The sequence below is a fragment of the Madurella fahalii genome, assembly GCF_045866475.1.
Source record: "Madurella fahalii IFM 68171 DNA, scaffold_2, whole genome shotgun sequence".
Lineage (NCBI taxonomy): Eukaryota > Fungi > Ascomycota > Sordariomycetes > Sordariales > Madurella > Madurella fahalii.
This window is the reverse complement of record NW_027263972.1, coordinates 2,637,888-2,651,529: the sequence shown is the minus strand read 5'-3', so window position 1 is coordinate 2,651,529 and position 13,642 is coordinate 2,637,888. Positions and strand designations below refer to the sequence as shown.

The 13,642-nt window shown below is 56.9% G+C and overlaps 3 protein-coding genes across 3 annotated transcripts; 2 read left to right on the top strand and 1 right to left on the bottom strand.

The window, feature by feature from the left end:
* Positions 1-1,932, top strand: CCT3 (T-complex protein 1 subunit gamma; the record flags this gene model as incomplete). Its single annotated transcript, XM_071058950.1, has 6 exons — positions 1-25; positions 86-152; positions 218-426; positions 487-1,077; positions 1,137-1,774; positions 1,843-1,932. The coding sequence occupies 6 exons, from the start codon at positions 1-3 to the stop codon at positions 1,930-1,932; spliced, it is 1,620 nt and encodes a 539-aa protein (XP_070915051.1).
* Positions 1,933-2,176: 244 nt separating this feature from the next.
* Positions 2,177-2,914, bottom strand: MFIFM68171_03528 (uncharacterized protein; the record flags this gene model as incomplete). The annotated part of the gene is made up of 1 exon (XM_071058949.1): positions 2,177-2,914. One exon carries the CDS (start codon positions 2,912-2,914, stop codon positions 2,177-2,179), a length of 738 nt encoding a protein of 245 aa, XP_070915050.1.
* Positions 2,915-4,366: 1,452 nt separating this feature from the next.
* On the top strand, positions 4,367-6,290 carry MFIFM68171_03527 (Broad-range acid phosphatase productT1; the record flags this gene model as incomplete). The annotated part of the gene is made up of 3 exons (XM_071058948.1): positions 4,367-4,421; positions 4,499-4,954; positions 5,023-6,290. 3 exons carry the CDS (start codon positions 4,367-4,369, stop codon positions 6,288-6,290), a joined length of 1,779 nt encoding a protein of 592 aa, XP_070915049.1.
* Between the last annotated feature and the right edge of the window lie 7,352 nt (positions 6,291-13,642).

The following is a 13,642-nucleotide window of genomic DNA, read 5'->3' as shown; positions in this document are numbered from 1 at the left end:
ATGCAGGCCCCTGTCTTGGTGATGAGTATGCCTTCCCCGCTCATGGTTGTTTAGGGCCCATCACTGATACTCACACCTTTTTCAGACACCCAGAGCGGTGAAAGGCAGACTGGGCGCAAGGCCCAGCTGTCCAACATCGCTGCTGCCAAAACGTATGCCCGCTTCCCCGCCCCCCAATACCGTTGAGCGCCGTTGCTGAAGCCCTCGACAAACGCAGTGTCGCCGATATCATCCGGTCGTGCCTTGGGCCTAAGGCCATGCTGAAGATGCTTCTGGACCCAATGGGCGGCATCGTGCTCACAAACGACGGCCACGCCATCCTCCGTGAGATCGAGGTGTCGCACCCCGCGGCCAAGAGCATGATTGAGTTGAGCCGGACGCAGGACGAGGAGGTGGGTGATGGAACGACGACCGTCATTATCCTAGGTGAGTGGGCCGCCCAACAGAAGAGAGGGCGCCGGCAGTCTTCTAACAGGTGCGGGGCAGCCGGCGAGATCCTGGCACAGGCACTCCCGCAGCTGGAGCGCAACATCCACCCGGTCGTCATCATCTCGGCCTTTAAACGGGCGCTCAAGGATGCGCTGCAGATCATCGACGACATCTCTCTCCCGATCGACGTCAACGACGACAAGGCCATGTATCAGCTCATCTCGTCGTCGATCGGCACAAAGTTTGTATCGCGGTGGTCGGAGCTCATGTGCAGCCTCGCACTCAAGGCGGTGCGCACTGTGACGTGGGAAGTGGGCAGCGGCAAGCGCGAGGTCGACATCAAGCGGTACGCGCGGGTTGAGAAGGTGCCCGGCGGCGAAATTGAGGACAGCCGGGTGCTGGACGGCGTCATGCTCAACAAGGACATTACGCACCCCAAGATGCGCCGCAAGATCGAGAATCCCCGCATCATCCTTCTCGACTGCCCACTGGAATACAAGAAGGGCGAGTCGCAGACGAACATTGAGATCACCAAGGAGGAGGACTGGAACCGCATTCTTCAGATTGAGGAGGAGCAGGTCAAGGCCATGTGCGAGCACATCCTCGCCCTCAACCCGGACCTGGTCATTACGGAAAAGGGAGTTTCCGGTAGGCTAACATTACCTGTCGACGAGACTTGAACTTTCAGGCTGACGCACCGGCAACAGATCTCGCACAACACTACCTAATGAAGGCCAACGTGACGGCCCTGCGGCGCGTGCGCAAGACAGACAACAACCGGATAGCGAGAGCGACGGGCGCCACTATTGTAAACCGGGTAGAGGACTTGCAAGAGTCGGACGTCGGCACGCAGTGCGGCTTGTTCGAGATTGAGAAGATTGGAGACGAGTACTTCACCTTCCTCACAAAGTGCAAGTCACCAAAGGCCTGCACGGTGCTCCTCAGGGGCCCGTCCAAGGACGTGCTCAACGAGATCGAGCGGAACCTGCAGGACGCCATGGGCGTAGCGCGGAACGTCGTGTTCCACCCGAGACTATCGCCCGGGGGCGGCGCCACCGAGATGGCCGTGTCGGTGAGGTTAGCGCAGATGGCCAAGAGCATCGAAGGCGTGCAGCAGTGGCCGTACAAGGCCGTCGCAGAGGCGCTTGAGGTGATCCCCCGGACGCTGATCCAGAACGCGGGCAAGAGTCCCGTCAGGGTGTTGACGGACCTGCGGGCCAAGCACGCGGAGGGCAAGAGCTCGTGGGGCGTCAACGGGGATACGGGCGCACTGGTGGACATGAAGGACTACGGCGTGTGGGAGCCCGAGGCCATCAAGGTGCAGAGCATGAAGACGGCGATTGAGGTATGTATTTCCGACTCTAGACTTGAGAGGAACGGGGGGGGGGAGGTTGCTAACTAGCTGTTTGATAGGCCGCGTGTCTCTTGTTGAGAGTAGACGATATTTGCAGCGCCAGAAAGGCGCAACCGGGCGTCGGCACCGGCGCCGTGGCAGACGATTAGAGAGGCTGCCCGTCTTTAGGCAGCGTGGTATCCATGAAGCCAGTGGTGGGCTGAGGTCCGCCGGCGTAGAAAATACCCCGTTAAGTGTGAAAAATCACAGGATGCCTCGCCATGATAGATAAACAAAAAATAAGGACCCGATTCGTCTGGCCGGATCGAATTAAAAGGTTCCATCTCGCTCATGACGCGGCCCAACTCACCGCGACATTGTGACGTTGTGTCAGTGTAAACCTCCTCTTCAATCTCAGTCTTCGTCGAGAATAACCAGTCCCGGGCCGTCCGTCGCCGACGTTGCAGCAGCAGCAGCAGCAGCAGCAGCAGCAGCAGCAGCAGGTGCAGCAGGTGCATCCCGGTCTCCAGCCGCACGCGGACTGTTCTTTGCATCCTTCTCACCAGCAGCAACAGCACCATCCCCATCCCCATTCCCATTCCCGTCCCTATTCCTTTCCGACCTATTGACATTCGCTCCTCCATTTCCGCTCTGCCCTTGCCCATCCGCCTTGATTCCATTCCCATTTCCGTTCTCATTTCCGTTCTCATTTCCGTTCCCACCGCCCCCTTTGCCCTTCTTCCCCTTCTTCTTCTCCCTCTTCTCCCGCCTCTTCCTAGTGCGCTCCTCGTCCTCCCTCTCGCGCTGCCGCCTGCGCTCCTCAAACTCGTCCCGCTCCTTCTCCCGCCGGTTCTCCTCCTCCATCTGCCGCAGGCGCTCGTACTCGCGCCGCCGCGCCGCCTTGTACACGTGGAACTCGCCCGACCCGGCGCCCGCCGACGAGCCCTGCACGTTGGTGACGATCTCGGGCGGCGGGGGCAGCGGCTTGCGCGCCGGCGCGCTCGACTCGGGGATCCGGATCTCCTGCGTCGGGTTGGCGAAGAGCGTCGACAGCGACGCGGCTTGCGACGACGTCGGCGACAGCGCCCGCCGCGACCGCTTCACCGGCCGGGTGGTGAGCGGGTCGGTTTTGGTGGGGTTGGAGGTTGCCATGTTTGTTTGTTTGTTTTTTTTTTTTTTTTTTTTTTTTTGTTTTTTTTTTTCTTTTCTCTTTGTTTTGTTTTGTTTGTTTTATTATTATTATTATCTCCCCAGCTCTTTTCGTTTGATGATGGGGGATGGGGGGTTGCAAGATGGTGGTTGTAGGCGCTGGTGATAGACTGATAGTGGTGGTGGTTCTTCGCGACGCGCAGACTGACGATATGAGCCAAATGGGTCGGGAATTTAATGTGGGGCCATCTGTCCAGGCACTTCGCAGCCTCGCAGGTTCGCTTGGTAGTGTGGGACGTGTTATGTAATATGTCAATGGACTTGCAGTTCAGCCAAAACTTGGCGGCTTCCAGTTGCCCACTTTTACCATCACGTGGCCGTGGGGAACGCATGCTACACGTAGACGCTGGCTGAGGTTGCTTCAGGTGCAGAAAGGAATTTTTAAGCGCAATCGCGTGTTCGGCCTTGTGATGATCTCACGGGAAGGCGGTGCGGGAATGTTTCAGCAAATTCGATCTAGTTGAATGTTTTATTTCGTGCGGTTTACTTCGAGGGCGTGACAGAAGTCGGAATGCTGACTGACGCTTCAACAGAGCACACTAACCTTACAGGCTGCGGCTGCATTGTTTTACTGGCGCTCGGTGCAGCCACCATCGTCAACAATCCTGACGGACAAGTGGCCAATCCGAGATCCCGGCGCTTGTTTCGAGCGATCTGTGGCTCGCACAAGACCCCGGCCGGGGGCCGAACTACCGGCGTAACAGCCTCGTACCGCAGCTGGGACTCGGCAGGCCGTTTTATTCGGCGCTGATCAGGCAGCGGACCGGGGGTGGCTCTTGTCCAATCAGACCTTGGCAAATCCAAGCAAAGCTGCTGCGGGAGCGCCAGAAGTGGCGCGAGCATCCACAGACGAGGAGGGGTGATCGCGAATCCCGCTGTGCGAGATGGGCCCATTGCGTTTGACAACGGCGCTCGCCTGTTCTGTACGAGGCTAAATGGAATTGGGAGCGAAAAGACTGGCCCGGCCGCACCGAGAAATCCACCATCAGACGCCGGGAAGCGCGCTTTTAAGAAGAAAGAGAGGGCTGTGTGGTGGGGCACACGGCACGCTCAATGCCCAACTCTTTTCCCTCTCTCGGCCCAGGCCTTGCATTTGGTAATTGAATCTCGGGCATCGACTGAGGAACTGCAAGGCAACCGGCCCAGGGACCGGGCTGAGTCGATTGATGCCAGTCATACATGCGAATACATCTTTTTCTCTCTCTCTAGTATATCAGTCTCTCTCCAGTGCCGCTCGTTCGTTTTGCCACTTTCTGACTGCGCCTTACCCCCGCCGCTAACGGCAACCTTCGTTTCGAAACTCGAGCTACCTGCCCCAGTGCTTGACCCAACTGAGAGAACTCTACACACCGTACCTGCATACACCGATACCAGACTGCTTGCGGTGACTTCACCATGGGGAAACCAAGACTCATCATACTTATCAGACACGCCCAGTCGGAGGGCAACAGTACGTCACCGTCTCACGACCCGGCAGCTGAACCAAACAAACTAACCAGGCGCCGTGCTACCTCCCCCTGTCTGCAGAGAATCGCGATATCCACCAGACCATTCCCGACCACCGCGTCAAGCTTACGCAGGATGGGTGGCAGCAAGCATACGAGGCCGGCCGCCGCCTGCGGGCGATGCTGCGGCCCGAGGATACGCTGCACTTCTTCACAAGTCCGTACCGCCGCACGCGGGAGACCACCGAGGGCATCCTGGCTACCCTGACCAGCGACGAGCCGCAGCCGAGCCCCTTTAAGCGTGACAAGATCAAGGTGTACGAGGAGCCGCGGCTGCGCGAGCAGGACTTTGGCAACTTCCAACCATGCAGCGCCGAGATGGAGCGCATGTGGCAGGAGCGTGCCGACTACGGCCACTTCTTCTACCGCATCCCCAACGGCGAGAGCGCCGCTGATGCCTACGACCGAATTAGTGGTTTCAACGAGAGTCTGTGGCGCCAATTCGGCGAGGACGACTTTGCCAGCGTCTGCGTGCTAGGTGCGTCCCCTCTGCTAGGACACCAGCGGGAACGTGCAATGGACACTAATGTTGCTGTTGTCGCGCAGTCACCCACGGCCTCATGTCGCGTGTCTTTCTCATGAAGTGGTACCACTTCAGCGTCGAGTACTTCGAAGACCTCCGCAACGTCAACCACTGCGAGTTCCTGATCATGAAGCACAACGACGAGACGGGGAAATACATACTCGAAAACAAACTGCGGACATGGTCAGCGCTCAAGCGGGAGCGCGCCGCGCTGCTGGCGAAGGAGAACGGCGAGGACGGCAAGGACGGCAAGGACGGCAAGGAGAACGGAAACAGTAAGGACGTCTCCACGCTCTCGCGCGCCGCCACCATCGAGACCCGACGTCGCTGGGGAGGCTGTCCAGACGGCTGCAACCACGACAAGAGCTTCAAGATCCGCCAGACGCTGGCTGACCTCGTCAAGAGCGACAGTGTAATCTCTAACCGTGCCGCCGGCCTGGCTACGAGCGAGAGTGGTGGTAGCAGCATGTCGGGCGGGAGCAACAGCACCACCGTGCCCAACGGCGCGAGTACCCACGCCGGCGCCGGCGCCGGCGGGTCGACTCATGGCATCGTCAACCCCTCCTTCAACGGTACAGCCAACAGTCAAACCCTCGTTAGCCGGCGGCCCGCAGCCAAGCGCTTCCAGTCGCAGACACCCACTGGCGAACCCGGCGAGCCACAGCTCGACTGCGCTACCGTCACAGGCCCCCAGATCGACGTCACCAAAGCCCGCGACGAGGTGGTCTCGAGCCCGGACGGCACCCCCTCGTTCATCTCGGTCGACGACCGCCTCCGCGCCCGCCTCAAGAGCCCCAACTTCCCCCCGCGCCCGCTCGATTCCGGGCAGTTGCACGTGGGCCGCGACTTTGGCGGCACATATAGCGGGCATAGCAGCGCTGCAAGCGACGACACTGAATCATCCTCTGACGACGATGATCACGCCGGCGGCGGAGGGGGGAGTAACCTGTCTCTACCCCTCAGACCACGAGACAACGTTGCTGCTGCTGCCGCCGCCAACGGCAACACCAACGGCAACGGCAACGGCAACGGGAGCCTCAAACCACACCACGACCGGCGCGAGCAGAGCCGCATGGGCAGGGGTATGCGGGCCAACAGGCTGGGCGATTATCACAGCAGCGATGGGGAGCACGACGCTGACGGGGAGCATGAACCTGGCGGGGCTGACGTGGAGAGCGGGTCCGAGCTGACTAGATCCGTGTTGGTGAATGGTGATGAGAATGGGGACGGGGAGGATCCTCTCCTGAAGGCGGAGAGAGAGGATCGGAGTATTAGGGGTAGTGTTTATTAGCGTTTTCTTCTCCCCCTTCTCCCCTTTTTACATCTGTTTCGCTGATGGTGCATTGTGGCGGGGGTTGTGTCGCCGTGGTGAGGCGGCGCTTGATGAGTATGAGCCACGACTTCTGCATTGCATGTCTCATTTCTTTCCTTTTCATCTTCTTTCTTTGTTTCCGTTGCTTTCCTTCGGAGGCGAGGCAAACCCTGGAAAAGTTCGATGCCCCGATATCATGAGGTGTGCGGTTCATCCACCCCTCGCCACTTGTTCAGGTGTTGATATTTGTTCTTGTTGGTTTATCAGTTCATTGGCTTGCATTGTGTTGTGCAGGGCACAGGAGGACGAGGAGGAGATACCATGCTGATTTCTTTGCTCGACTTACACCGTAGCATACCCAGATTGTCCATTTTGTGTTGGTTTGATGCATGGATCTAGGCAGTACAAACTGCGTTTAGAGAGACTCTTCTCCTCGGAAGGGAGCAGTGGAGGATGCTGCAAGGAAGGTAGCCTATCTCGGAGACAGATAGTAATAGACACTTATGTCTGCTGAGACGGGTCTTGTGCGATGCACTAAGTGCTGGTGCATTGGGGAAGTTCCTCCGATGCCGAGCATCTGAAGTGGCTCTTGTCAGCGTGGAAGTGCAGTTCAGCGGCTTCGTGTGGTGTGTGAAAGATGACTGAATAGGTGTTGAGTGTACTGGTTCCGGACAGTTTGGAGGTTAGAACCGTGAGATGGACTGAACATCTCTTAACGAGTGATAGTCAAGTTCCTGCTAGCCGACTGCTTCCATGGGGAAGAGGTAGTCTAAGATATGGACGTCCTTTATTGAGAACGGGGCTGGCCGTGGGTCAATCAGTGAGGGCCTGCACATAGCACTCCCTGGAGTCGCTGGAGGGTAATTCATGAGCGTTGTATCTCTGCGGTTCCTAATACCGGACGGGGGTGTCGTCTCATTTTGCCTGCGTTGACCGCACTAGATGCTTCTCAGTTCTGGCTGCGCAAGTCCATTACAAGGATGTACGTAACATCCTAGGTGAAATGAATCATGGACCGTAGCTCGCAATCTCCACGGCCAGAAGATAGAGAGAGCTGATTCCCGCCTAGGCACTTCGTAGCTAGCTGATGCTATGAGGATAATAAAAGGCCGCCGTCATCGATCCTCAGAGCTCACAACACTAAAATGATGCCACAATAATGGACCCACGGCTGGTGCGGGATCAAGTTATGTGTTACGTTTGTCAAGTTACGGTGCTCTCCTATCTCGTGCGAGAAGGTAGGCTATGGCGGTTGAAGAAGAACCCACATCTCCGTCGCAATCCGCTCAGAAGCCGTGCTTGGAACTGGATATATTCGTCGTCACCGAAATGACTGACGGCCACAGCAGAGAGGCATTCGTTGCTGCTAGGTCTGCAAATGAGTCGTCCGAAAACAACGTCCCAGCGCCGAGGACTCTCCTTGATCTCTTCCGTTATCCACATAGCTGGCATGACGAACACGCAAGCTCGGGTCCTGAAGATAGCAAGCGTTCATTCAGCCAGTATCAGGTGAGAGAACTAAAAAGGTGTACAAGGACCCCGTCACTCAATTGTGAGGGTTCCAGACTTTGGAAGTAGAGAGGTCAGATAAGGCTTGTCAGGGGGAAGCGGTACTGAGAAGAGAGAGCCGGGCAGTGGCAGATGCCCCTGACTCGGAGGAGTGCATGGAGAGTGAGTGGCGACTGCACTCCATCCCCAACGGGGTTCTGACCCCCTATCGTAGCATTTGGCCGACAGACGGCCGGAGTCACCTATCACGCGGCGTGGCGCATCCTCGTAGTCCAACCGCGCATCAACATGGAGAAGAGAACGCCTTGGACATCACCGGCATTGGCGCGGCATGCTCCTCCTCTTTCAGATGACCCAAAAGCATGTCAACCTCCAAGGGTCATCACTTCCCTGCTTAGCTGTCTACGTGATATAGTCTTGTGCGAGAACGATGGGGGGTGGAGATACCTAACGCGGGGGGCGTTCGGCATGGAGTGCGTTCCCAACAGTGTCAAGACAGGTGGATATGTCACCTAAGACTTACATGTCTCGAGATCAGAAGTTTGACAGGAAAGAAGCGGGATCAACAGCCGCATCTGACTAGACGCCAAAACGCAACAAGCTCAGGCGGCAGTTCCAGAGTACGGAACAGGAGAAGACGGGTCTCCGGCTTTCTCCGTTCTCGGCGCTTTTGCAAGTACGGCGGCCTCTCGCTCGGCCTGCATGTCTTAGACAGAGTCTCTCTTCCTGACAATCTGCCGTAGTGTGTCACATCATGTCACTCGGACCGGGTGAAGAAGATGAAGGCACGGAACGGGTACCAACCGGCCTCCGAATAGCAACACGAGGTGGTAACGCCGAGGTATACTGCCATACCGAGGACTCGAAGGTACCAGAAACTCCGGGTCGCGGTGGTAGCAACATGTCTGGCCCGTTGCACAATCCACAGCTTTTGCAATAGCAACAGGATGTCGCCATCATCCACATGAGCCATCCAAATGGAACGGAAGGCTGCACGACGGTTGCCTCACCGTAGCGCTACTCGCTCAGAACCCAGTAAGCCCCGGCAACGCGGCATACCCGACAAGCGCCGCGGTGAACGGCAACCCCAGCGCCGTGAACCTCGACACCAACAGTATACCCGGCCCCATCGGAATACCCCATCAACCAGTATCATGACCCCCACTGACGGCATCATAACACGGGAGAGCACGGAAAGCCCATTACGGAATCTTAAACACACATATGACGAGATTGAGCCAGAGAAGGCTGTGCTGTGCTCTGCTGTGCTGTGCTGTGCTGTGCTGTGCTGTGCTGTGCTGTGTTGTGTTGTGCAACCAACCCAAGCCCTCCCGCCCTCTGCTTTTGCCAATAGACATGGAATCGAACCACAACCCCAGATCCCAGATGCGGCGCGGGGCGATGAGCCATGACACTGGCAGGCAGCACGAGAGGGGCACCGGCGGAAGGGAAGGGAAAGGCATGATAATGCTCTTCCGTGACACCCAACCAAAGGTTCCCGGTTACGATAACAGAACCACCCACCAACCCCCACCCCCCCCCCCCCCCCAAAAGGGAACAATCATCGTACTGTGTAGAGCACACCCAAGTAGAAGCACGAGAGCGTCATATATGCCTCGATTTCGTCATGTCCCACAGCGAACAGCCAAACAGAGCCGTGTGGTGCGATGCAGTGCAGTTGCAATGCGGAGTCGACCTCACCCGAGCCAAATAAAAAGGGGGCTTCAGGGTAGGAGGAGATAGGGGGTATGTCAGAGTGCAGTACAATACAGCACTGCACCTGGGATGATCATTACGCTCACAACAGCTCTGAAGCAACTTGATCGTCTGACCGGCCTCAAGTTTCAAGACGGCGAGATCCGGATGTGGATGTAGAGATACGGCACGGAGTGGTTGATCTGGGAACGGGACGGGAAGCAATACACCACGCACAAACACAGCTCCTTCCTGTTCCTGCACAAGAGCAAAACGGGACGGACTCAGCGCCTGGCGGGTTCCTCAACCTTTCCTCCTATCATCCCACTACCTCCTGGGGAAAATAAAAAAAAAAAAAAAGGAGCCTGGACATTCCTGTTATCTTTTACACCATGGCCATCACATGGCCAGGCCAAAAAGATTTTTTTTTTTAAAAAAAAAAAAAAATTAAAGAAATTCCAATATCCAAGGCGATAACGTGCGGGACACATCCAGTCCTGCCATGACGTACCGGGCGCTTACAATGTGTCTCAGGGGCGATGGTGAGGGATCTACGAAGAGGGTCCTGATACGAGAAAATCTTCCGGACTGAGGCAGTCACATGGATTCACCTAGCAGCAGCCAGTTCAGCTACCAGCTGGTCCGCCGTCCTCATGTTATTCCCGGACCTGCCGCTGTATCAATCGCGGGCGGGGGTTTCATCAGGAGACCACTCTCCATTCGCTCTCTAGAGGCCTCTTCTTGTGTTCCCACGGGAACATCCCATCTCCCGCTGCGTGTCTCTGATAGCGTAGCAGCAAAGGGCCATGGGAGGGTTGGTGATCAAGTCTTTGCCCAAGGCGAGGTGAGGGCCAGGTAATTTTTCCGGCCGGAGAAAGGAGGGAGGGGTGGGTAGGTGGTGGGTGTGATGGAGGTCGCGGATATGCACGCCATATGCTTGCATTGCGACCCCGAAAGTTGGGAGAGTTGGGAGATACCCGTTCGCTGCCCTTTTTTTCTTGTCTCAGCGTGACTCTTTCTCTCGGGGGAGGAAGACGGTGTTGTTAACATGCTCCCTTTCGCATACAAGATGACCCGATATGCTCTGATGTCTCTCTCTTCGCGGAGGGGGGGGGAGGGGGGGGCAGCGATCAGCTGCCAGCTGTCATGCCGCATCTTTCCCTCTGTTACGGGATGAGCAGTCTCGCAGCCGGACGTATGCGTTGGAGAGGCAGGCACAGGCAGGAAAGCTGCTAAGCTGTGCAGCAGTTCTCGTCTCAGCCAGCCAGAGGAGCATCGAGGGCGGCCTCTATCGTTTCCAGGTGCCACTGGCTCGCAGCAGCGGGAGGCCGTAGGGGATGGGTGGGTGTGGAGGACTGCAGATCTTGATGTGCGGGGCCGGCCTATGGCGATGCCGTTGGCACCTCTTGCGTGAGAAGCACTTGGGGAGAGCACATAGGGAGAGCACTTGGGGGAAGCACTGGGGGGAAGCAGTGGGGGGGAAGCACTGGGTGGAAGCACTTGGGGATAGTGTCAAAATGGTAGGGTGCAGCTTACCAAGTCTGACCCGCCATGCGATGCACTGCATAACCTGCTAGACGCTACTGCGCGGTGATGGGGGGCCCCATTCGGGCAACCCGCCCTGCTCGCCGAGGCTGTTGCTGCAGTGTCGGAAGCCGGCGGCACCGTTTGCATGCCACCGACCACCCACACCACTGCCACCCTGCCGCGCGTGCATGCAAGTGGATTGGACTGGACTGGATTGGGCTGGGCAGCAGGTGTTGTTGGCAATTGGACATTTGTGATGAAGTGGGTGAAGATGATCCAAGTCCAAGGAAATCACCAGAAACATCAGGGCAAGTCTTCCCCGAATTGGGTAGGTACGAAGGGGCGACTGCCGGTGCTTGCTCGTGCCTGCTTCAAAGAGCAGCTGCGGGCACGAGGACCCTTTTTGCCTTGCTCGATTGGCAGCGGCCGTGATTGATTGACAGCCCACTGCGTGCGAGTCCCTGCAGATGAGGGAAAAAAAAAAAAAAAAAAAAAAAAAAAAGGGATTCCTAGTGAGTATCATGCTGTTTGGGACCAAATCCTGGAAATCCCAGAGAGGCCGGTGATGTTGGCGTGTTATTACCTGGGCGCTGCACACTGGAGCAGCTGCACGTACCAGGCAGAGACCCTGGGGGTAAACTGACGCTTGTCTCAACGGTTGTTCCTCTCAAACCATTCATCACATAATTGACCCGAGCTATCTTCACCCGGTCGGCTGGTTTCAATTCCCCGTCTCGTTGCTGGTGGTGGCTTTGCTTTCTCTACGCGGCGGGATGCAGAGGGGATCTTGCCTGCCGGGACGCCCGACTCCTTACTGAGCGAGGGGGTTAGTGCCAAATCCTCGTCGTCCTGGAGGACCCGTTCCAAGGTGCGTCGCTCTGCATGATTTGGGAACCATACGCTAATATAGCGTCGTGTAGTGCCACAAACCGCGTGTCATGTGGGATGGTCGGGGTATTCCATCAACTCTCACACCCGTTCTTCAGTGACGCTTGGGACGTGGGTTGTCTCATGGGGCAACAAGGAAGCTAATGGGTCCCAAGATCTTGACTAATACCAATACCCTGCCTCTTTCCAAGCTTGCTCTGGACGAGAGATTTCATTGGAAGCAAGCCTTCTCGGTTCTGCCCTCGCACGGTATCCGGTGGTTATACTCGGTTCGGGATGTGCTTGCCACTCACGTTTGTTCGCTCAGTTAGCCTCACAACGTGATCAACCTCGCATGCCCGAGGTGCGGAGCACAGAGTTTCTTTCCACAGTCACAGCGCCATCAGGATTACCTGATCCTTTCCGTACTGTGTGTGTTGGCTGCGTGCTCGCTCCCAGCTTGCGATTTATCCAGTCAGTGGCCTTGGTTGGTACCGACGACCGCATTAGCGTCGCCCGCCAGACCGGTGCCACATGAGGTGAGAATTCCTTTGTGGGGCTGATCCTGCTGCCGGGCGTCGTTGAAACATTGGGATATTTCGGGTTTGGCAGTAAGCCCGTAGTTTGACATCTCTTTGTTGAGCCGAGTACGAGCACGGCAAGGGTTCTTGATGAGTTGCCTGCCGGCCAGCGACGTCGAGAATGAACCCAAGAGGGGGTGGCTCTTTTGAGGGGTTGGATCTCCGGATCGCCAAGACGCCTCCAAAATGCGTGGCGCTGCCCGTCCTACACTACACTAGCCTTGTTCCTTGTCGTGCAAATCTTCATTTTGCCCAGGCTCGGTTCTCTCTCCATCCTCCGAGTCTGAAAGTAGCTAAGAGTGAATAATGCTTGGGAGCAACAGGTTGAATGCCGGGCGTGGACGACCACTACCCCGCGTTCGCTTGATTCAGTTTCAGCATCCCCAAACTCTCCATGGCGGAGTTGCCCTGCCTTGCCAGACCCTGACGCGGCCAGTGGGCTTGGGCCGGCTTGGTCGTGCATCTGTTGGGCTCCCTTTGCAATGACGGCATCAATCCGTGGGAATCCTATTTCGTACAGGCGCGTGCGTAGTGCAAACATATTTCCAGTTTAGCGGCACCAGATCGGGCTGGCGTTTTGGTTCCCGTGCCCAGTGCCATGGGACGTTCTGGCGCCAGTCGCCTCACCGAGCTCTCCAGACCGAAAGACTGCAATGGTTACCTACCGGAACGTGTTCGCGCCGCGCCTTCTGCCTCCCTCGTCCTCTTCCCCTTCCACACTCTTCTCGGTCAACTTGCCGACGAGTCTTCGTGATTGGCGGCCCCTTGTCCGGTGGCGCTCTCTTGAAAAAACAACCATTCCTTTTTCTGTTGGCCTTGCATATGCAAATTGCGGGGAGGCCCACACTGGATTTGGCCCTTGGCATAATGGGGTTACTACACTAAGCCCAACTCTACACTAGCGCGCCCCACACTGAGCAATAAAGAAAAGGTAACCCCACTAAAACTGTGGATGGAGGGAACGCTGCCAGACGTTGCTGTCGAGACTTGGCACCAGGAAGAAGAAAGCATCAAGGCCATGGAATCCCCAATGTCGTTACCTGTTTTTTCTTTCGTTTTCGGTTTTATTCTCAGCCTCACGCTGGATTGGGTAAACGTAACAGTGCTGCCTTCCCAGAGCGGAACAGGCTGCGTGTTCCATTTTACGTGACC